Source organism: Siphateles boraxobius, unplaced genomic scaffold, assembly GCF_051911475.1.
Source record: "Siphateles boraxobius isolate OS27281-9 unplaced genomic scaffold, OSU_SipBor_1 211, whole genome shotgun sequence".
Taxonomy (NCBI): domain Eukaryota; kingdom Metazoa; phylum Chordata; class Actinopteri; order Cypriniformes; family Leuciscidae; genus Siphateles; species Siphateles boraxobius.
Genome location: NW_027508824.1, coordinates 300,660 through 322,509, shown reverse-complemented (window position 1 = coordinate 322,509; position 21,850 = coordinate 300,660). Strand labels below are relative to the sequence as shown.

The 21,850-nt window shown below is 37.7% G+C and overlaps 1 protein-coding gene across 1 annotated transcript in view; it reads right to left on the bottom strand.

Moving 5' to 3' along the window:
* LOC143746155 (cation-independent mannose-6-phosphate receptor-like) overlaps positions 1–21,850 on the bottom strand; it is a 45,118-nt gene that overhangs the window by 8,394 nt on the left and 14,874 nt on the right. Inside the window, exons 9-37 of the mRNA XM_077237917.1 lie at positions 21,570–21,756; positions 21,366–21,469; positions 21,016–21,168; positions 20,086–20,232; positions 19,699–19,986; positions 18,280–18,430; positions 17,940–18,117; positions 15,700–15,815; positions 14,591–14,750; positions 14,328–14,504; positions 14,120–14,221; positions 13,939–14,040; positions 13,422–13,596; positions 12,531–12,704; positions 11,991–12,134; positions 11,673–11,848; positions 10,686–10,773; positions 10,401–10,604; positions 8,873–9,003; positions 8,691–8,794; positions 8,282–8,415; positions 8,014–8,210; positions 6,615–6,741; positions 6,228–6,359; positions 4,062–4,324; positions 2,746–2,958; positions 1,649–1,798; positions 1,372–1,530; positions 548–746 (exon numbers count right to left, since the gene is read on the bottom strand). Coding sequence (XP_077094032.1) covers positions 548–746; positions 1,372–1,530; positions 1,649–1,798; positions 2,746–2,958; positions 4,062–4,324; positions 6,228–6,359; positions 6,615–6,741; positions 8,014–8,210; positions 8,282–8,415; positions 8,691–8,794; positions 8,873–9,003; positions 10,401–10,604; positions 10,686–10,773; positions 11,673–11,848; positions 11,991–12,134; positions 12,531–12,704; positions 13,422–13,596; positions 13,939–14,040; positions 14,120–14,221; positions 14,328–14,504; positions 14,591–14,750; positions 15,700–15,815; positions 17,940–18,117; positions 18,280–18,430; positions 19,699–19,986; positions 20,086–20,232; positions 21,016–21,168; positions 21,366–21,469; positions 21,570–21,756 — 4,635 coding nt within the window. The remainder of the gene's footprint in view (positions 1–547; positions 747–1,371; positions 1,531–1,648; positions 1,799–2,745; positions 2,959–4,061; positions 4,325–6,227; positions 6,360–6,614; positions 6,742–8,013; positions 8,211–8,281; positions 8,416–8,690; positions 8,795–8,872; positions 9,004–10,400; positions 10,605–10,685; positions 10,774–11,672; positions 11,849–11,990; positions 12,135–12,530; positions 12,705–13,421; positions 13,597–13,938; positions 14,041–14,119; positions 14,222–14,327; positions 14,505–14,590; positions 14,751–15,699; positions 15,816–17,939; positions 18,118–18,279; positions 18,431–19,698; positions 19,987–20,085; positions 20,233–21,015; positions 21,169–21,365; positions 21,470–21,569; positions 21,757–21,850) is intronic.

Here is a 21,850-nt window from a genome sequence, read left to right as displayed (position 1 = left end):
AGGAAGCCAATGTAATGAGGCCAATACGGGTGTAATATGTTCACGTTTTTTGGTCCCGGTTAAAAGTCGAGCTGCTGCGTTCTGCACTAACTGTAGCCGTCGAAGTGATGATTGCTCCAATCCGGCATACAAAGAGTTACAGTAGTCTAATCGCGACGTAATAAAAGCATGTATGACTCTTTCAAAGTCTTTACGTAGCATGTATGGCTTGACCTTCGCCAGAAGTCTCAAATGGAAGAAGCTAGTTTTAACAACTGAACTAATTTGTTTTTCAAATTTAAAAGCACTGTCAAAAATTACACCCAGATTCCTGGTAAAAGGTAGAATATGTGAACATAGAGTACCAAGAGCATCTGCACATTCACTTAAATCTCCCGCACGACCAAACACAACAATCTCTGTCTTTTTTTCATTAAGACATAGAAAATTCTGATCTAACCAAATTTTGAGATCACTCAAGCACTCTAACGAAGGTTGGATGTTGTTCTTCTCATTGTTTTTTACACTAGTTTACTAGGTTTTTAGAGCGATTCAGTGTCCGTCTTACCTTGAGGACAGGCGTCTCCTCCACTATACTGCATGATCACATCCTGCTCTTCCCTCTTGTAGTCTAGGCTCATGACTTTGCTGTTCCCATATGAAGCCGCTGAGCCAGTGGAGATCAGACACACTGCGCTGTCTTTACATTTTGTGTCTGCCACAGTCCCACACACATTGATTGTAAAGGAGCCAGAGCTTCCAGGAACCTAAAAGACACAATAAACAGAGATCCAGAATCGTTCTTCTGCTACTATGTTCCTATAAGCTGACAAATTGAGATTTTTTAATATATATACACACACGCACACACTACCATTCAAAAGTTGGGGGGCCAGTAAGATCATTTTTTGAGATCAAGGAATTAACACTTTCATTCAGAAAGGATGCATTAAATTGATGACCGACAGTAAAGACATTTATAAATGTTACAAAATATTTCTATTTGAAAAAAAAAAAATACTGTTCTTTTGAACTCTTTATTCATTAAAGCATTCTGAAAAAAAGTATCACAATTTCCACAAAACTATTAAGCAGGACAAACGTTTTCAACATTGATATTAATGATAAATGTTTCCTGAGCACCAAATCAGCATATCAGAATGATTTCTGAAGAATCATGTGGAGATATTCAGCTTTGACATCACAGGAATAATTACATTTCACAATTCAAATAGAAAACTGTTAAAACTGTGATCACATACGTGCAGCCTTAGTGAGCAAAAGTGCCTTCTTTAATAAACATTCCTATTCAAATTGGTGTCTGTTTGGTAAGACTTATAAGGATACTAATTTGAAATGTTCAGTTTTTGTTTTCTGTTCTCTTGTCATTACCTGAACGGGCCCTGACAGCGCTGAGAGGTCAAAGGTGTAACGCAGTTGTGAGACGGTCAGACTGCAGCCCTGCGCCGTGACGGTCTCCGGGCAAACCACCGGAGTGGCCCACTCGAACACATACATGCAGTCCTGAGCCCGGATCATCTGGGGAGAACCCTGCTCGTGGAAAACACACACTTACACTCATGTATAACAGAAATGAATATCAAAATCGTCGACTTCAACAGAGTTGTTGTTGGTTCAATCGTTTTTGGGTTTTGGGTTGATCTTTTACCAGCTCTGCCCCTTTCTGGCAGGTGAACACGATCTTGGAGGAGTAGTTGGAGCTCCGGTTCGACGGGCAGACGGTCGTGCTGGTGAAGCTGATCACCACCTCGTTGGTGTTGGTGTTATAAAGAGGAGGGGAGGTGATTCGTCCGATGTCCTGCACAGAAAGGAAAAGCCCACACTGAATTTAAAATCTGATTCAAACATGTCACTATAGATTAGGGTTGATTCAATAGCAACCCCTGGTGCCTCTGTTTCAGTAACGAAAAATACTTTTAATGAAATTATTCCTATTCATTTGACTGATAATATAAACTTTCTTCATCTAAATTGTGACATTTGAAGTTATGCATGCGAGACGGCTTCTGTAGCATATTGGTTATTAATTAAGCTAACAATATTATATTTTTATGTCTATGATGTAATTGTGTCTAATTAATAGAATATTAAGCATAAATTCAATATTTATGACTTTAAAGCTGGTGTATGCAAGCTGATAAGCAAAACAAGAATTATGACTTTGATATGACACCCGACTAAAATATCCCAATAGCAATACTGAATCGATACCAGCGCAAAAACTAAAATAACAGTAAAACTAATTGAATAAAATGACAACTTAAAATTAATTGTTTTATAAATTAACAATAAAAAAAACCCCACAGTATTATTTATATTATCAATCACATTCGCTAAAATTACACAATTCTGAACAGGTTGGAATAGGGGTGGATGATATGACCAAAATCTTATTTCGTGATATGAGTAATTAAATTTTATGTCATTTTATATCACAATATAGTTATTTAATTTGATTTTATCTTCAAATATTATTTGCTAAACGAATCAAACCAACTAATATGATTCATATTATTTCTTCACCCAATATTTTTATATATTTAAATTATTATTTACTTAAATTATTATATTTAAATTATATAAAAAATTGCACTGAAAATAAAGGTAACGGTACTCGTATTGGCGAATAACAAAAATTAAAGTATCATATTGGAATTATTGAAGAAAAGGTGGTATTGTGCTTCCCTACATTCACCATCTAAAAAATTAAGAACAGTGGAAATCACTGCTCGTGTGTTTACTCACAATTGGTTCTCCATTAACGGGGTCCATGCACACCGCGGCCCCTGGAGGACAGTTGACCCCTGGGATGGGATTGAGGGGCTGGCAGATGTTGATGTAGTAGTCAGGAGACTTCTCCCTGTCTACATCTTCATTGATAGCGGTGTAGTAACCAGTGTGATGGATCAGAGGACTCAGGTCAATCTGGCTGGTTCCATTCCAAACGGAGCACTTCACCTGCAGAAAACATGCACTAAATATGTTGCAGGTTCAAATGAAGCGAGGATCAGAGTAGGGGTCGACCGATTATCGGCGCCGATATTAAGCATTTTTATGGTTATCGGTCATTTTCAAAACCGATTTGCCGATAAATCACTACACTGAAGTTGCTAAACACCTCAATATAATAGAGGCCCTGTGATCTCCATGATGCAGAAAACACGGATGGAATCCAGACATAAAAATGGAATTTACTGTATAAAGCGAAATGTCATGGAATTTATCAACTTTTTGTAGAATTAATAAAAAGCAGGTCAGTACAAATCAAATTGAATTTCAAACCGCAAAAAGACAAAATAAATATAAATCCTGCGTGTCTCTAAATGAATGGCGCAGACGCGTGATTTCATTTACCACACACACACACACACACACACACACACACACACACACACACACACACACACACACACACACACACACGTGACGCTTGCACTGTTTTCAGCCGCATCATTATATGAGGACATGATTGCACAAACATCATCTCCAGAGACGATTAGTCACTTCATGAGCTTTTTAATGCTTCAACTGAGAAAAGTTATCGTCATAGCATAAACACACTCAAAGATCTCCACGGCAACCCGTCAAAATAAAAGTCCGTTTTTTATAGGGCCCTAAAAATTCATTCACATTCATTTTTGTTAAACTGTAAATAAATTGAATAAGTTTGATGACTTCAATCAATTAGAAATGCTTTTTGATTACTAAAATTTAAGTCTTTAAGTTTTACAAAATGTTTACAGAATGCTGCTGGGTGCTCCTGCACTTTTTAAGTTATTAATATTATTATTACTAACAATAATAATGTTATTATTATCAGGTCTCAGGTTTAAAGATATGTTTAAAATCATTTAAAGAAAGTATTTGTCAAATCCCTTTGTTATTCTTAATTTTGACATTGACTTACATTTTTACACCAGACATATGCTATATATCGGTTCAAAATATCGGTTATCGGTCTACTTGATCTGTAATAATCGATATCGGCATCGGCCCAGAAAATCACATATCGGTCGACCCCTAGTTCAGAGGATTGAAACTTTTAAAAGACTTTCCATTACCTGTTGTTCGCAGACCAGAGAGGTGTGCCAGAAGAAGAAGTGACTGCAAGTGGTGTCATCCGAGTACACCAGCACGGGCTGCTCCGCGCCTGCTCCCTCAGACCTGCAGACGAAGCTGAAGACGCTCTTGTGTCTGAAGGAAGGGTCAGCGGCGCACGCGTCTCCGTCCTCATAGGTGAGCTCCACCACCTGATTCTTATAGACCAGCTTCCTTGTGGCGTTTCCGGCATTTATGGCCATCGAATTGTCCTTGATGCACACACCTGCAGAAAAAAACATCTTAACATTATCATGTGAAGTCTTTGTTTAGGCCTAAATGTATTAAAACAATTATTCTCAATGAAACAGAAATGCTGAGCAAAACAAAGAATAATCAAAACGGGATGGAGTCTATCCATCCATCTATGATTCAGGGACAAACAGCAACCAGCGATTGGTTAAAACAACTGATCTGTCCAACACTGAACTCATGAGACATAACAAATCGGTAACACTTTACAATAAGGTTCCATTTATTAAACTCTAGTTAACTACATTAGTTAACTATAATAGTTTCTATGCAGATTCACTCCATTACAAAATCACCCCAGTCATTCAGATGATTCATTCTTTCCAATGTCATCTGGTGAAATTGTTTTCATATCGCGATATATATCGCAGAAAAATAAAATATCGCAATGTAATTTTTTCCCAATATCGTGCAGCCCTATCTCAGATTTAATCAAAAATATCTTAATTCGTGTCCTGAAGATGAACGAAGGTCTTACGGGATTGAACAACATGAGGGAGAGTAATTACTGACAGAGTTTACATTTTTGGGTGAACTATCCTTTTAAATGACATCGCTGTTGGTCGGCTTACATCACTTCCCGATGCGAATGCAACCAGGAAAAATGGCCCTAGGGGAAAATTAAGTTCTCGGGGGACCGCGCTGGTGACTAGTTGCAATAACTACCTGGTGCAAAAGCCCCAATAGACTCCAAAGTTCTACTTAAAAATAAACAAGAGATATTTTTTCACAGTTTTTCACTGAATGAAGCGATGTCCCGATCCGTTCCACAGCGTCGGTATCGTACCGATACTGGCCCAGAACGCTACATTCCAACAATGCTTGAATAGCATTTCCATTGCTGCGACATCCAGTTAAGCGGCGCATATTGGGCGGTTTTGCAATCTATTTTGCAGGCAAAAAAGTGGGTTTGGGCGGGTGGATAAAAATTGGGTTGTTTCGGATCAGTTCGGCGGGTTTTTGTAGCCGAAACACCGGCACGTCAGATCCTTCTTTCGGCGACCCTCTGTTCAGCAGGAAGTAGTATGTCTCACACACTCACTCTCACACACACACACACACACACACACATCTCTGGCTGATGTGCCCCCTAAACTCACAACAGACACTCCGTCCCTCTACCTTCGGTGTACTCTAAACACTGTTTTGCAATCCGTCTCCTCCGTTTATAAACCGTAGGCTGTAAACGTTAGGCTACACATGATTTTGACGCATATCCAAGCAAGGGTGTGTGCAGAGTGTGGAGCGCGCACTGCACGGCACGAACACTTCCGGTTTTCCTTTGAACAGTGGAAACAATATCATTTCTGGTCATACAGAAAATAACTTATTTATATATAACTTACATCAATATTAATTTTTTTGCGCAGCTTTTGGTGTGCATACAGTTCAAATTAAAATGTTGGTGTTCACCTTGCGTTTTAAAAATACAACAACCGTTAATTTTTCGTTTTACGGGTTAAAAAGGAAAAACGAATGGCCGCAAAAGTACACGGATCAATGGATAATTTTAAAGCTTGTTAATGATTAACTTTAAACCTGTTGGTAGCTTTAAGTAAGTTAGCATACTGAAGTAGCCTGCCTGCCTGTATTTTTTGTAGTGTTTGAATAAAGGGTGGCAGTCTTTCATAATATAATATAATTCATATATAATATTTTCATAATGTGGACAATATACCGGAGAAGTATTTGTTCTCCATTTGAGTGAGATGTTTTTAGGTAGCTAATTTAGCAAAGTGCTTCCATATATTTTATTAGGCCTAGTATTAGTTCAAGAATAAAATAAAAACATCGGATTAATATCGGTATCGTAAATAGCCAAAGCTGCGGCATCGGTAGTGAAATAGTGGTATCGGGACATCCCTATAGAAACATACCTGTTCCAGGTGCACAGCCAGCGTTGGCTACTTCTCCACACACGTTCAGTCTGAACATCTTCCTATGGGCCAAGGGATCGTAGACCGTATAGCCACCGGTTCGACTGAGGCCGTTAAGGTCAAAAAGATGACCTGAGGAGACCAAACACATACACCGTAAATACATATGCATCTTAGATTGATTCAGGGGACAAAAATAAACGCAGTATGCAAGAGCTTGTGTGAAAAGAAAAACATGTTCTGTATTTAGGCTATTTGCATGCAACAGACACATGCACCTAGAAGCCAGTGTTATGAGCAGACAGGAAGTGTCTAGATAAGATGATTCAGTTGTTCTGCTTCTGAGTGTTCATGTGAGTAATTGTGTATTCTGTGTGACTGACTCGCCTGTAGCTGGATTCGTGACTTTACAGTCTCCATGCTCAGTGCTGTTGAGAGGACAGGCTGCAGCCGTGAACCACACAAAGTTATACACACAGTTCTCCAGTGCTGTGATCAGAGTGGGTTCAGAGTCCTGTAGACACAGACAAGAACAGGGTTACAGATATATATACACAGAAATAATTGTAATTATTATTATTTACATATAATTATAAATTTAGGTCAGTAAGATTTTTATGCTTTTGAAATAATTTAATTGATCAAAAATACAGTAAAACTAGTAATATTGTGAAAATAAATAACTGTTTTCTATTTGAATGATGTAATTGATTCCTGTGATCAAAGCTGAATTTTCATCATCATTACTCCAGTCTTCAGTGTCACATGATCCTTCAGAAACTTTTCTATTATGTTGATTTGCTGCTCAAGAAATATTTATTATTATCAATGTTGAAAACTGGATTCTTAGACAGGTAAAAAGAACAGCATTTATTTTAAATATAATCTTTTCGTGACAAATGTCTACGGTCATTTTGATTTATATTTATATTTGATGTACCTTGCTTTAGAAATTTATGGTCAAAAAAAAAAAAGGTCAGATGGGCTTTTATATACATGATGTATATATATTATATATAATGAGCTTTGTTTTAACTCCTATCAGTGAACTTCTTTTTGAAAATAAGGCATTTCAATAACTGACCAAGAACCTTTTCATTGACATTAAAGTGAAATTAAAAAGTGAAATTAAAGTTTTTGCATCTGAAGTACATAAACTTCATACACACAGTGCCTAGCATAAGTGAACACACCAATGCTAAAGTTGACTAAAAAGAGGAATAAAAAAAATCATCTTTTGGAAATTGATCTTAATGCTTTAATTAAAAAAATGAGGAAAAATCCGACTTTTAAGGACACCAAATTTTCGTTGTGAATGATTAATGTATCGTAAATAAATAAATGTTCTTCCTTAAAATACAGGTTGCGTAAGTCAGGACACCCCTATGTTCCTAAATTCTCATTGAGGAATGGGATTAATCTCCAGGTATGGTGAAGAGTGTGTGATGATGATGTGGGATATTTATCAGGATGCATAGTATCCCGGATCCATGAAATAACTGGCCTTTAAAAATCAAAATCTGCTATCTCTATGGGAATTTAACATAGGGGTGTCCTGACTTATGCAACTTATTAACGATACATTATTCATAGACAAAGAAAATTGGTGTCCTTAATTAAAAAAATGAGGAAACTTCCAACCTTTAAGGCATTAAGATCAATTTCCAAAAATTGATTTTTTTATTCCTCTTTTTAGTCAAATTTAGCATTGGTGTGTTCACTTACGCTAAGCAGTGTACATACAGTATGATCAGAATTATATCTAAAAGCCTTAATGATTACAGACCACTTTGTCTGGGTCGCATCTGAAGCGAATGATGGTGGTCCGGTTTCTCTTCTGGTCAGGACAGGCTTGTCCATTGGTGTACTTCAAAATCAGTACGTTTTTATCCCACTGTGGTCCTGTCTCTGCCTCCCCCAGATTCACATACTGGTCTCCGTCCTTCAGACACGCTGCAGCGCTGGACGGGCAGCTCCACAACCCTGAGACAAACACCCGTTATAAAACCTATGCTGAATGGTCAATGCGCTCCAGCTGTGCTGCGGACACTCACCGGTCTGAGGCACCAAAGACTTGCACACATTGATATAGTAACGCTGCCTCTGATTGGCCTTTTCTGGTACGATCATCCAATTAGATTTGTGCAGGGCCAGAGAGGATAGATCGTAGGAATGGCCATTGCCATCACTGCCAAACAGACAGTAGATGATTTAGACAGTTATATTATGCGTTACGTGCAAATACATTAGCAAGAAAGTTGGGTTACACTTTATTTTAAGGTGACGTAGTTACATTATAGCTACTCAAATAAGTACTGAGTAATATTAATTAACTACATGTACTCACTATAGTTACGGTTAGTTGTAATTATACATAATGTACAGCTATTCCTATAGTAAGTACATGCAGTAACGTGTAACTGCGTCACCTTAAAATAAAGTGTTACCAAAAGTTGCTCTCACTTGTAAGAGCAGGTCGTAGTTTTGAATGAAGGGCAGGCCAAAGCTGTGTGCCAATCAAACAGATATGTGCAGTCTGCCGTCTCCTTTATGAATTCTGGCTTACCCTGACGAACAAAAAATAATAGTTTAGGAAAACCATTCAACTTTCTAATAAACTTGATCATCGGCTGCAAGGAACTCACAGGATTCTTGCTGTGGTCGCAGGAGAAGAGGATAGCCGTTGATCTCTCGTAGACCTTGTGGCACGATTCCCCATTTGTGTAGTTGATCATGATAACCCCATCATCAAATGTGAGGTTTTGATTGGCTACCCCTGCAAAGGAGCATGGGAAAGGTTAAACATGAAAAAAACCAAACAAAAAAAAACCTTCTACTATTAATAACCTACTTATGGAAGCTTGTTTCCACCACAGAATAAAACATTTTAAAAGATAATTGTGACTTTATTTCTCAGAAATGCGAGTTATAAAGTCAGAAATGCGAGATATAAAGTCAGAATTGCATGATATAAAGTCAGAATTGCGAGATATAAAGTCAGAATTGTGAGATATAAAGTCAGAATTGCGTGATATAAAGTCAGAATTGCGAGATATAAAGTCAGAATTGCGTGATATAAAGTCAGAATTGCGAGATATAAAGTCAGAATTGCGTGATATAAAGTCAGAATTGCGTGATATAAAGTCAGAATTGCGAGATATAAAGTCAGAATTGCGAGATATAAAGTCAGAATTGCGTGATATAAAGTCAGAATTGCGAGATATAAAGTCAGAATTGCGTGATATAAAGTCAGAATTGCGAGATATAAAGTCAGAATTGCGTGATATAAAGTCAGAATTGCGAGATATAAAGTCAGAATTGCGAGATATAAAGTCAGAATTGCGAGATATAAAGTCAGAATTGCGAGATATAAAGTCAGAATTGCGAGATATAAAGTCAGAATTGCGAGATATAAAGTCAGAATTGCGTGATATAAAGTCAGAATTGCGAGATATAAAGTCAGAATTGCGTGATATAAAGTCAGAATTGCGAGATATAAAGTCAGAATTGCGTGATATAAAGTCAGAATTGTGAGAGAAAAAACTAAGAATTCTGACTTTTTTTCTCGCAATTCCGAATTTATAACACATAATTGTGAGTTTATATCTCGCAATTCTGACATATTTTCTCAGAATTGCGAGTTAAGTCCAATTCTACGTGGGAAAAAAGTCTGACTTTTTTCCCCTCAGAATAGTTTTATCTCACAAATCTGACTTTATAACACGCAATTGCGACTTTATATCATGCAATTCTGACTTTATATCTCGCAATTGCTCATAATTCAGAGATATAAGCATGCAATTCTGAGAGAAAAAGTCAGAATTTCAAGTATATTTCTCGCAATTGCGAGTTTATATCTCATAATTCTGACTTTATAACCTGCAATTGCGACTTTATATCAATCAATTCTGACTTTATATCTCGCAATTCTGACTTCATAACACGCAATTGCGACTTTATTTCACGCAATTCTGACTTTATATCTCGCAATTCTGAGAAATAAAGTCAGAATTGCGAAATGTAAACTTGCAATTGTAAGACAAAAAGTCAGAATTGTGAGATAAAAAAAATAAAAAAATCACAATTACCTTTTTTATTTTTCATTCTGTGGCGGAAACAAGCTTCCATACCCACTAGCTCAGCATTGATACTGAACTAAAGAAATAAACTCGCCTGCTATCCTGTGTGTTTGGCCCTCGACCTGACAGGAGGACACAGTGTTGCTGGCACCGTGAGGGCAGACTGAGGATGTAATGGGGCTGCACACTGCAAAGTGATACTCATAACCCAAACCCTTCACTTCATAATCCTTTCCAGCCAGCGGTGTGAGATTGTATTCATAACCACTTTTGGGGTCCTGGACTTTACAATTTTCACCTGCGAAGAGCAGGAAAAACACTGAGTTAAAGCGAGAGTCTGAGTTAACCGTCCTGCGAAGTGATTGGCTGTTCATCTTACCCTGCACTCTTTTGATTGGACAAGCTTCTGACGTTCTCCAGATGAAAACATATTCACAGCCGTCTTTGCGATCAAACATGGGTGCGCCCTGTTAATAGAAGTAAAAAAATAATGTGTTATAACAGCTTCATCATTAAAACCTTCAGTCTCTTAAATACATGGGACACTTTCCAGAAAAAGAGTACAAGATCTGTGTAGATTTTATCATGTTTTTGAAAAAAGTCTTTTTAAATCACTAATGCTACATTTATTTGATAAAAAATACATTAATATTGTGAGATATTATTACAATTTAAATCAGATTTGATGGATAAAAAACCTTTGAGGAATAGAAAGCTCAAAATAACCACATTTTTTAAAATGGAAATCTTTTGTAATACTATACATGTCTTTACTGTCACTTTTAATCAATTTAATGCATCCATGCTGAATAAAATAATTAATTTCTTTCAAAAAATAATAGTAACAATAACTTTTATCCTCTAAACCTCTAAATACTCTTATTTCTTTTTGTTTTATAATTTTTTTGTAATCCAGTTACCAAAATAGGGAACATGAGTTTTATCATTTCTGTGATCTTTTTATTTGCCTAAATCTAAATAAAAATAAATAAAAAACACCAGAATCAATAACCCTAAAGGATTTACAGAATTTCATATATATTTACCTGTGACTAATCAGGGACCAAATATTGGTTTGTAGTTACTTAGAAACTTACATTATACTTACATGAAACATTTATATGGAATGAGATTTTTTTTGCTTCCAGCTAAATACGAATACATTTTCGATCAATACAATTATTTAACAATAAACATTTAGGACACAGTAAATTTTAGGTTAGAATATAGTGTAAATATACATCATTTTCATAATCTAATAACTTTCATTCAAAAGAATATGAAATTACTTTTAAAAGGGTAATGAGACACCAATTTGTTCCTTATTTGTGGAAAGTGCCATGGATAAAAATCTATTTGGACTTACAGGACTGTCATCACACTGGAAGATGATTCGGGTGGAGTAACGTCCTGAACTACACTTGTCCCCGTTCAGATAAACGATACTGATGGAGCCGTCTGGTGCCGCCTGCAGGCTGGACTGCACGTATCCCAGGTTCACACTCCTGCCTTTGATCTGGCCACACGCTCCAATCGTTCCAGCTGCCAACAACAGAATCTATTAGTTTATTGCGAGGTCATTCAGACCAGAACTAATGCGCCAACCCTTGGTTGCAGTTATAAACAAACCAATAATCACAAATTACCCAGAAGCCAGTCTGTCAACACATCAGTAGACACTCACCGGGGCAGCCCTGGACGCGAGGCAGTGGTTTACACACGTTGATGTAAAACGTTTGAGACCGGGCCTGATCCGAGGTGTCCAGAGGAACATAATATTTGTCATCCAGGCTGAGGTCACCCAAGTCATACGATCTACCTTGTAAATCTGGAAATGCAGGGGGAAACGGCTTGAGTTTGGTGATAATAGTGGTGCAGAAATGACACATCTCAGGTTTAAAGTCACCATGAAATCAAAATGGACAATTGTTCGTTTTTATGGAATATTACAGCGTTTATAATAAATGGTTTATCCCTGTACATCATTATTTATTTTTGTAGAATAACTTCCCCTCCCTCTTTCATGATGACGTCATTTACTCAACAGACATCCACCAATAGCACACCACAACCATCCAATAAATTCCCCATGGACAAAATCAAGTCCCACCCCACATTTATTCTTATTCAAAAAGCATATGCATTACAATAGGAAAGACTCTCGCCAGGTCCATTTCATTAACAGCATGTTTTTGGCAAATAAATGGAGCATGGGAAGGCTCACCAGTGATTTGGCAGTCTACAGGAGCAGGCTCGCAGGCTAGTGCAGTGGAAAGCTCAAAGAACACATTGTGGGTTACATGAGTGCTCGTGCCCAGCTCTTCGTGTATAAGCCTCAGGGAAGCTGGAGTGGCCTTTTGGTCACACACAAGATTAATGATGAAGGTGTCTTCGGTACCTACAGGAGAGACGGGAGACAGGGGTTCAGTCCGGGGCAGAACTGTTGTAACCTTAATGCAAAACTCTCTATAATACTTGATTTTGATGATCTGATGATTCCGTGATTAAATACATGTGTGTAATGTTGCTGTCATGGCAACAGATTTCCTACAAAGCTGTGCTAGTCTCATGATCACCCTAATATGATCATGTCAGGTACAAAAAAATACAATACTATTCATTATACACTATTGGTCAAAAGTTTTAGGGTCAATAAGATTATTTTTCTGAAAGCAAGTAATACTTTTATTCAGTAGGGAATGCATTAAATTGATCAAAAGTCACTTTAAAGACATTTATAATGTTACAAAATAAATGCCGTTCTTTTGAACTTTTGAATTATTCATTAAGGAATCATCAAAAAAAAGTGTTCCACAGTTTCCACAAAAATATTAAGCAGCAAAACTGTTTCTCCAATATTTATAATAATAATAAATGTTTCTTTATCGGCATATTAGAATGATTTGAGAATGATCAAATGATACTGAACAGTTATTTTGAACTAAAAGTAATAATATTTCACAGTATTACTGTCTTTTCAGTATTACCTGTATGAGCACAGGACACTTCTTCCAAAAAAAAGAAGAAAACCTTTCATCTATAAGCTATTTAATCGAGTTTTTTTCGAGTTATGGGAAGCATAATATGTCAGGTGATCTTTGCACTGGCTACGCACCTGTCTGTATGTCCATGGCCCCTTTGTATGTAAGAGTGAGAGCGCCATCGGTGGAGAACTTGAGAGATTGCTCCACCCCGACCTGACTCACAGGCTTCTTATCTTCCAGCTCACAGCCGGACACAGGTTTATCTCCCACGGTTCCGCACTCTTTCACAGGCCCGCAAATGTTCACCTACAGTAGACAGGAGGGCTATGTGACTTTTGGTTTCAATTTGTTATAATTGCACTAAAGACACATTTCAAGAGGGCAAAAAGAAACTGGAGACAAACGTAAGAGAGTAGGACTGCACAGAATAATTGTGCTGGAAAAGTCAAAATTTTAGAACAATATGATTTCATTATTTCTCAAATTCAAACTTAATAATAGTGAATACTTTTGACGATTACCAAATCTACTGAAAGTCCCAGTTTCATTTCATTAATCATCCAGTGCTGTTACTGCTATTTAGTATCGATTTTAGTACAGATACAACCCTATTCAAGAACATTTGAAAGATTTGAAAGTGCTTCATACGACAAAGTCTTTTCCATGAGCCTTGACATGGTATCCGCTTTCAGAGGCCAGCGGCTGAAGGTTGAACTCAAAGCCATTGTTGGGATTTTTCACTGAGCATGTCTGTAGATAAAAAGAGAAATAAGAAACAAAATCTTCTTCATTACCTCAAAGTAATCACTTAAAAAAAAAAAAGGTAGACCTGGTTGGTGTCAACAACAGTTGAGATGGCACAGGCTGCTTCTGTGTCCCAAACAAAGTCAACGATACATTTCTGTTTCACCAGGAAGCGAGGGCCAGATGGCTAAAGAAAAAGAGCAAAAAAAAATATACCGTTATCATATTGTTCTTGCCACTGATTTATAACTAAATAAGCCTTAAAAGCAAGTAAAAGATCAGGAATGACTCACTGCTGTCCCAGATGAGCAGAAAAAGTGGATACGTGTTGTGTACGTGGTCGTCACTCCATCCGCTTCACACATCGAGCCATTAGTGTACTCCAACATTAGCTGGTCCTGATCCACTATCACCGGCCCTTTCTTAGCAATGCCCAAATTACTGACCTCTACCTTCTCAGACAGGCCTTCCTGCTCGATTAACATGTACACACACGTTTGTTGTCAGTGTTAGAGTTTTATTTCACCATGTCCATTCTCCTCAAGCGTTCACTAACCTTGCCAGTCTCGAACTTGATCTCACAGACGGAAGCACTTCTGTCACAGCCAGGCACGGCTTTAAGAGGGCGACACACGTTGATGTAGTACTTCCTTGGGCCGCTGGGGTCAGTCGTCTGCATGACCTGCCAGTTCCTGCCTCCATTAGATACTGACAAACTGCGGAGAGGAAGGAAACAACGGATTCAGTGTAAAGCCATTGTTGTTAACACGGTCTAGCTCTCCTAGACACTGTCAAACATGTACAGAGAAGAGATTACACTGACTCAGGAATTATTAGTGCACTTATATCTGGTAAACATATCTAGTATCCGAAAACGTCTCCGGTATGGCTACAAATGAAAAGAGAAAGAGTTCAAATAAAAATAAAGTAAAATAAAAGAAACTCTTCAAAGTAAGCTGTGTTGAATGTTTTGCATGAAAGAAATAAGTAACAAACTAATCATTAAAAAAACTATAAATTACAAAAAAGCAAACCAACTGGTGAAAGTGCTAAGCAGAGACATGCTATCTGTAGTCTAATGCTACAAAAAAAGCATAATTTTTGCCAAATATTAAAGAAACTGAGAAATTAAAGAAACATTATTGTAAACAAAATATTGTTGTTGTTACACTAAACATTTTCAGAAACAGAAGTAGAAAAACTCAGAGCACTGTTTAGCATCATCCAAATTTAACGAACCAACAAAGATACACATATCTAGTAGATAAAAGAGTGATGGAAATTGATACATTTTTAAATGTATCAATTTAAATGACAAGACATTTCCATGCCAAAAGGTAATTTCTTCCAGTAATTTGTCCATCTCAAAATATCAACGCCTATTTTAGTTTAATATACAGAGACAAGACATTTAAAGGTTGATTCACTCATAAAGTGTGGAACTATTAAAACATGGCAGTGTTTGTCTAATCATCCGACCAGCGACATGAGTTAGGGAAGGGACTATCTGTTTCATTAATCAATGGCAAATGCGGAAGGATTCAGGTAACCAATTATTTGTTAAACCAGTTTGATGACACTAGTGCAAAAAATGTCACAGTTCACATTTACAGTAACATTTAATATTCCTGTAGGACATGAGTGTTTAGTGTAAGGAGAGCTCACCTGGACAGGTCGTACTGCTGCAGAGTTCTGGGGTCCGTCACGACACACTCGTGTAGTCTCTCTGGACAGGCGTAGGAAGTGTACCATTTAAAGTTATAAGTGTATTCATCCTCATCCTGCAGAAAAATATTCATAAATGTAGGATATTGTTATAAGACGAGACAAAAGCTCTGAAAGCCCTGATATACTTCAAGAGAATGCGAAGAACAAACAGGTGTGACGTCATTTTAAACAAAATAAAGTAAAAACGAAGTTCATTTGGAGAGTGCGAAAAAGCTGGTAAACACCTTTGAACTACTATTGGTCTGTGGCGATTATGTAATAGGTGGGTGTGGCTCTGAGACTCCGCCTTCATTGATGTGGACGTCTCATTTCATCAGTTCAGTGCATCGAGCTCAGATGTCCGCAAGTAAAACATGAACACGCTGAAGAGTTAGGGTTGCCACCTGTCCCGGTTTTACCTTCCTTTTAATAACCTGTCCCGGGAAATTTATCCACTCTCCCGGGGCATTTTCAAAAGGCTACGTGAATATATATGTTCAATTTACTATTTTCTCCCACTTGAGATAGCCTATGCGTTGTGCACAGAGTGGTAGAATGCGCTATCATTGGCTCTGGGACGTGTGACGTGACGTAGGCTACGTCATCTAGCGCGTCTGTCTTGGCAGCTAGCCAGTAATTAGAGAAGCAGTGAAGAAGATTGTACGTCAACGTCGTTCGTTAGCGTTAACATGGGTGAGGAGACGGAGGACGAAGATGACAGTGTGTTCACAAAGGCCAGTAAAAAAGAAAATGAAACGTTCGACATACTTTAATAATGACTGGATGAAAAATGACATTTACTCCACATTGCTAAAGCCAACACCAGACGACCCACTATGCAAATCTAGTGTCATCCCTCTACTTATTTCTTTAGCAAAGAGGAAGCACACGCACCAGTATCTAAGTAATCAGGTAAGTTATAAGTTAAGTAAGATTAAGTGAGAATACCTGAGATGTTTTATCTTAATGCACAAAGGCCAATATTGTCTTCTGGGTCTAATGTCTAACGGACATTTTCACTACTGAGTAAATCGGTGGCTGGGTCATCGATATGTCCAGGTTTTTTATCAGACATAGGTGGCAATCCTATGAAGAGTGCTTAATAGTAGAAAATGAAGTTGTAATTCTGATTGAAAGTGGCACTGTTTTTCATTTTTAATACTGTAAAGCTGCTCACTTTAAAGCAATATATTGTTAAAAGAGCTAATATAAATAATATGACGTGTCTTGTCTGGAGTGCCGAATTGCAGATCTTAAAGTCCCACAGAAGTGCTTTGAAACGCACAGCATTATTAAATGTGTTGACGTAATTTCCACTGAAACCGGAAGACAGGGCGGGACATATCGAACAGCTCCTCCCCTTTTAAAAATAGCCAATAGCGTTTAGTTTATGTCACAGCTCGGCCAGAACCGTTAAGATCAGTGAAGCCGCAGTTTCCTCCTGATCCCTAACCGTTTCTCCTCCTAATCTCCTCCATATCGTCTAAAAACAAAAAGACTGTGTGCGCTACGACGGTTCGTGACACTAATGTGAAACCAGATTTCATTCGCCCCAATGGTAATCATATTACACTGTCTGAATCATGCCCTATCCCCTATATAGTGCACTATGTACCATTCACCATGTAGAAAACAGTAAATGTGTGAACAAGTGACGATGTTAGCAGCTTCAGTGTCTATTAGCACATTCTAGAGAGCATTTGATTGGACAGAATACCCGATGAGAACTGAAGTGCAGGGTCATGTCATCAAAATACGATAAGTTTAGAACGCTTATATCTTCTAAATTCAAATTTTGTCATTGTTTTGGAGCACACTAGCTTATAGATAACATATTCATACTAAAAGCCAAAAAAATTCAATTTTGATTTCATAGGGACTTGACAATTTTGTTATTATACGGAAAGCACTCAGCACATATTTACATGTTCTTCTAAACACTAAACTAGCAGTGTGAGTTGCATTAGGATGTACAGTAACCGTATACTGCAGGAAACGTACCTAGGAACAAAAAACATTGCTGTGCGTATATCAGGGCCTTTATAGGAATAACGTCTGAAGGTGTGTCCAATGCAAAGCTTGAGACAAAAAATGCTTAGCACACATCCCTTTATGCTAGAGTAGCCTTACTTGAGGTGAGGCTAAAATATGTATTGTGTGTGAACAGGACAAACACAACAACTGAGCAGGAGTGATACCTGAAACTCGGGTTTGCCTGGACCGGCCTTTCTGTCACAGAGGAAGGAGATGTGTGTGGAGCGCTGCGTGTGCTGCTTGTTGTTGTACTGAGAGCCATTTTTGTAGGTCAACTGGATCATGCCATCATAGTAAGAAAGCCTGGCGTTGAACTGGCCGAGATTCCAAGAGTTTGTGCCGCTGCAGAGACCAAACAGAAAAATGGTTCAAAAATCACTGTTAAACATGAAATATGTTGTGATTGGCGAGATTTCGTTGATTCATATCACACTTCATAAGTGAGGACAGAAGAAACTTGTTGGATTGTACCTTGTTAAATTTAAATGACCACGGTGAACTTACCTCTGGTCAACTTGACAAGCCCCTGCTGTTTCTGGACACTGTGCGGCTTTAACATTGCCACACACGTTGATGAAGTAGTCGTACTTCTCCCTGGACATGTTATAATAACCTCCAGTGGGTTTCTGAAGGGGGGACAAATCAAACGAAATTCCTGCAAAGAAACAGAAGCGCATTTAAAAGCAGGCAAAAACACCCCATGACCTTTAACCACGAAGCCACACCCCCACAACAATACAGCAGAAAGTACACTAAAATTATAAACACTATGGATCAGAATTTTGTTTTTTTTAAATAAAATATAATTAAGTGTAGTTAAGTTTATAAATAAATAAATTGTTTTTGCACCGAAAAATCTTAAGATGGTGGAATAATCCAGTTTGGGAGAAGACATAATATAATGGATACAGATTAAACAGTTTTTGCCAACTGTACCAGACGTATTACTACTGTAGGTTTTATTAATATTTTGAATTACATTTTATGCTGTCCGTTTTTCCCCGTTTTCATTTTAATTTCAGTTAAAGTTTTAGAAATTTTGTTAAACTAACCGTATATGACAAATATGTACATTTTATTTTATTTCAGTTAACGTTTATTTTATTTAAAGTAACAAAAATGTTTTTTTTATGGTTTTAGTTTCTATATATATATATATGGTTATAATAACCCTTCATTTTACCTAAAAGTAAAACTATATAAAATAGGTTTTGTAAAACTTAACATTTTCAACTTATTTAACATTTCTTGTTAATAAGTTTCAAGAACTAAAAACTGATTTTTTTTTTATGACAAAAGCACATAAAACTTCTGAAATGAAAATGAAAACTGAAATTATGAAAATAAAAGCTAATTCAATATATGAATTAAAGGTGCAGTGTGTAATATTTCTGAGGATCTATTGACAGAAATGCAATATAAGATCCATAACTATGTTTTCAGTGGTGTATAAAGACCTTGCATAATGAACCGTTATGTATTTATTAGCTTAGAATGAGGCATTTATATCTCCATAACCGCGGGCGCCCCCTTCTATGGAGGTCGACATATTGTGTGGTCATGTTTCTAGCGTAGCCGACAGCGAACACACAGCGCTACAGAGCGCGTTTCCTCACTACCTTGAAAAAGAAGTTTTCAGTGGTGTATAAAGACCTTACTTAATGAACCGTTATATTTGTATTACCTTAGAATGAGCAGTTTTACTGAATAATTATAACATAATTTCTTAATTTATCCTTGTAAAGAAACCTCATCGCTGAACTGGCGACTCTCTGCTGTCTCAGACGATGTCATATTTTCCTGTCGGCCACCGTAACTTCTGTTGGTTGCAATTCGTAACCTCCCCACTAGATGCCGCTAAAAATCACACACTGCACCTTTAATAGTATATATAGATAACAGCAAAATAAGCGTGTCCAGTACCAGCTTGTGGGTCTTCCACCTTGCAGTCGTTCCCTTCTGTTTTGGAGAGGACGCAGGCCGAAGCCGTGAACCACTCAAACTCGTAGACGCAGCCGTCACTGGACACACTCCTCAGGACCGGAGCGCTCTCAACATCTCCAGGCTTACACTTCAGAGTGATGATCGTTTTCACCTTCGTTTTCTCTCTGCATTCGTCTCCGTCAGTGTAAATCAGTCTGATGTCATCTCCATCTGACACCTTTTGCGGAGAAGACAGGAATTTGCCCAAGTTCAATGTTTTCCCGTTTCCTAAGAGGAGAAATGTTGAGTTAGAATGAATCATCATGAGTATGATAAAAGTGAACACATTTATCTAGATTTATCCAGGATCTGTAACGGCGCACTGACCAACTGCACATATTGCTGCGTCCCCAGGGCAAGAACTGGCCGCCCCCTCCTGGATGATTTTATGACAAACATTGATGTAAAAACGCTTCTTATCAGACTCCGCTGCCTTGGCGTCCACAGCCTCCCAGTTCTGAGATCCTTCAGATTCTGGGGAAACAAACATTCGCAATAAGTCACATGATACAAGTTGGTACAAGTTCTTTTTAAGATGTTAACAGAAACATTCATAGTTTTGAGAATGGGTTTCAAACTACCAGCCTGAGATCATTTTATATGGCCATCAAATGCTAATGATTTATACTTTAATTCAGCTTGCAAATAAGTATTTCCACTTACTATACTACATTATGAGTTTTAATGTTACTAATTTCAGTCGGTTCCGGTGTCTAATCATATGGCTTGGAATAGAGTGAAACATAAAATAAAATAAAAAAATACTACTTCATAGTACTTTTATTGTGCAAGGATGCAGAAAATTGACAGACATTTATTCAAATTTATACTTTTAACTTTCTATTCATCAAGAAAAAACATTTATCAAGGTTTCTAATATTGATCACAGCACAACTTTTTTTTTTTTTAACATTGATAATAAGAAGAAATATTTCTTTAGCATCAAATCAGCATATTAGAAGGAGACCGTGTGAAGACTAGAGTAATGGCGGGTGAAAAATCAGCATTGCCATAAAATATTTTCAAATAGAAATTGGTTATTTTGATCTGTAATAATATTTCACAATAGTACTGTTTTTAAATAACTTCAATAAATGCAGCTTTGGTGAGTATGAGTCTTCCTTTAAAAATATTACAACAACCTTACTAACCCTAAAATTTTTAACAGTAGTGTATTAACAAAAAAAACAAACATCATAAAGCCAGTTTTATGATCGATCATTGCCGTCACAGTACAGAAATGTAGCTCATCTTTACCTGGGTAGCGTGTTAAAGGTGACAGATCATAACGCTTCTTGTGGTCTGTGACTCGACACAGCAAGTCCTCCTCCTTCACGCATGCGTACGCGGTTTGCCAGTCGAAGTAATACGTGCAGTCAGACTCTCCCGTAAAAACCGGCAGGCCATTCCCTGAAAACCACAAGCCTGCTGTGAGCGGAACATTTTGAAGAAACTAAATTTGGACATGAAACAAGGTCATCTAGGTCACGTTTTTGCAGTTCCTTCCTTTTGGTTCTCAGACCATTGAGCTTCCTCAATCAGCCAGAGTAAGAACATCAGCACTTGACTACAGAAGTCAGTGTGTGTTGAGTCATGGTGTTACTCACCAACAGTGGCATTGCACTCGAAGTTAATAATGGTCATGCGCTGGAATCCCGTGCTGCATCTGCTGCCGTCTGGGTAGATGAGTGTGAGATCTCCATCTGAGTATCTGAAGATAAAAAGCAACGAGTTAAGAGACTGCTCTTCGGTTTCAATTCTGCACTGCATTATGTAAATCAGTAACAAATAAAATGTGAGTAAAAGCGAACCTCAGTGTTTGGTTCTGGAATCTCCCAGCAATCTTCATCCCCTTCCCGTTGTCTTTGACTTGACAGGCGGATACGTAACCTTTGGCATCACCGCAATGACCAGCATTGGTCCCCCCGCACACGTTCAGATAGAAGATATAGGTGTCGCTGCCACTTTTAGCCTCAGCCATATAGGGTGTGCCTGAAGCTAAAATATGAAGAATGGTAAAGCATTATAAATCATAAATATGTACTTGATGATGAACCACAACTGCTTGTACTTGTTATTGAAGGAGGGTTTG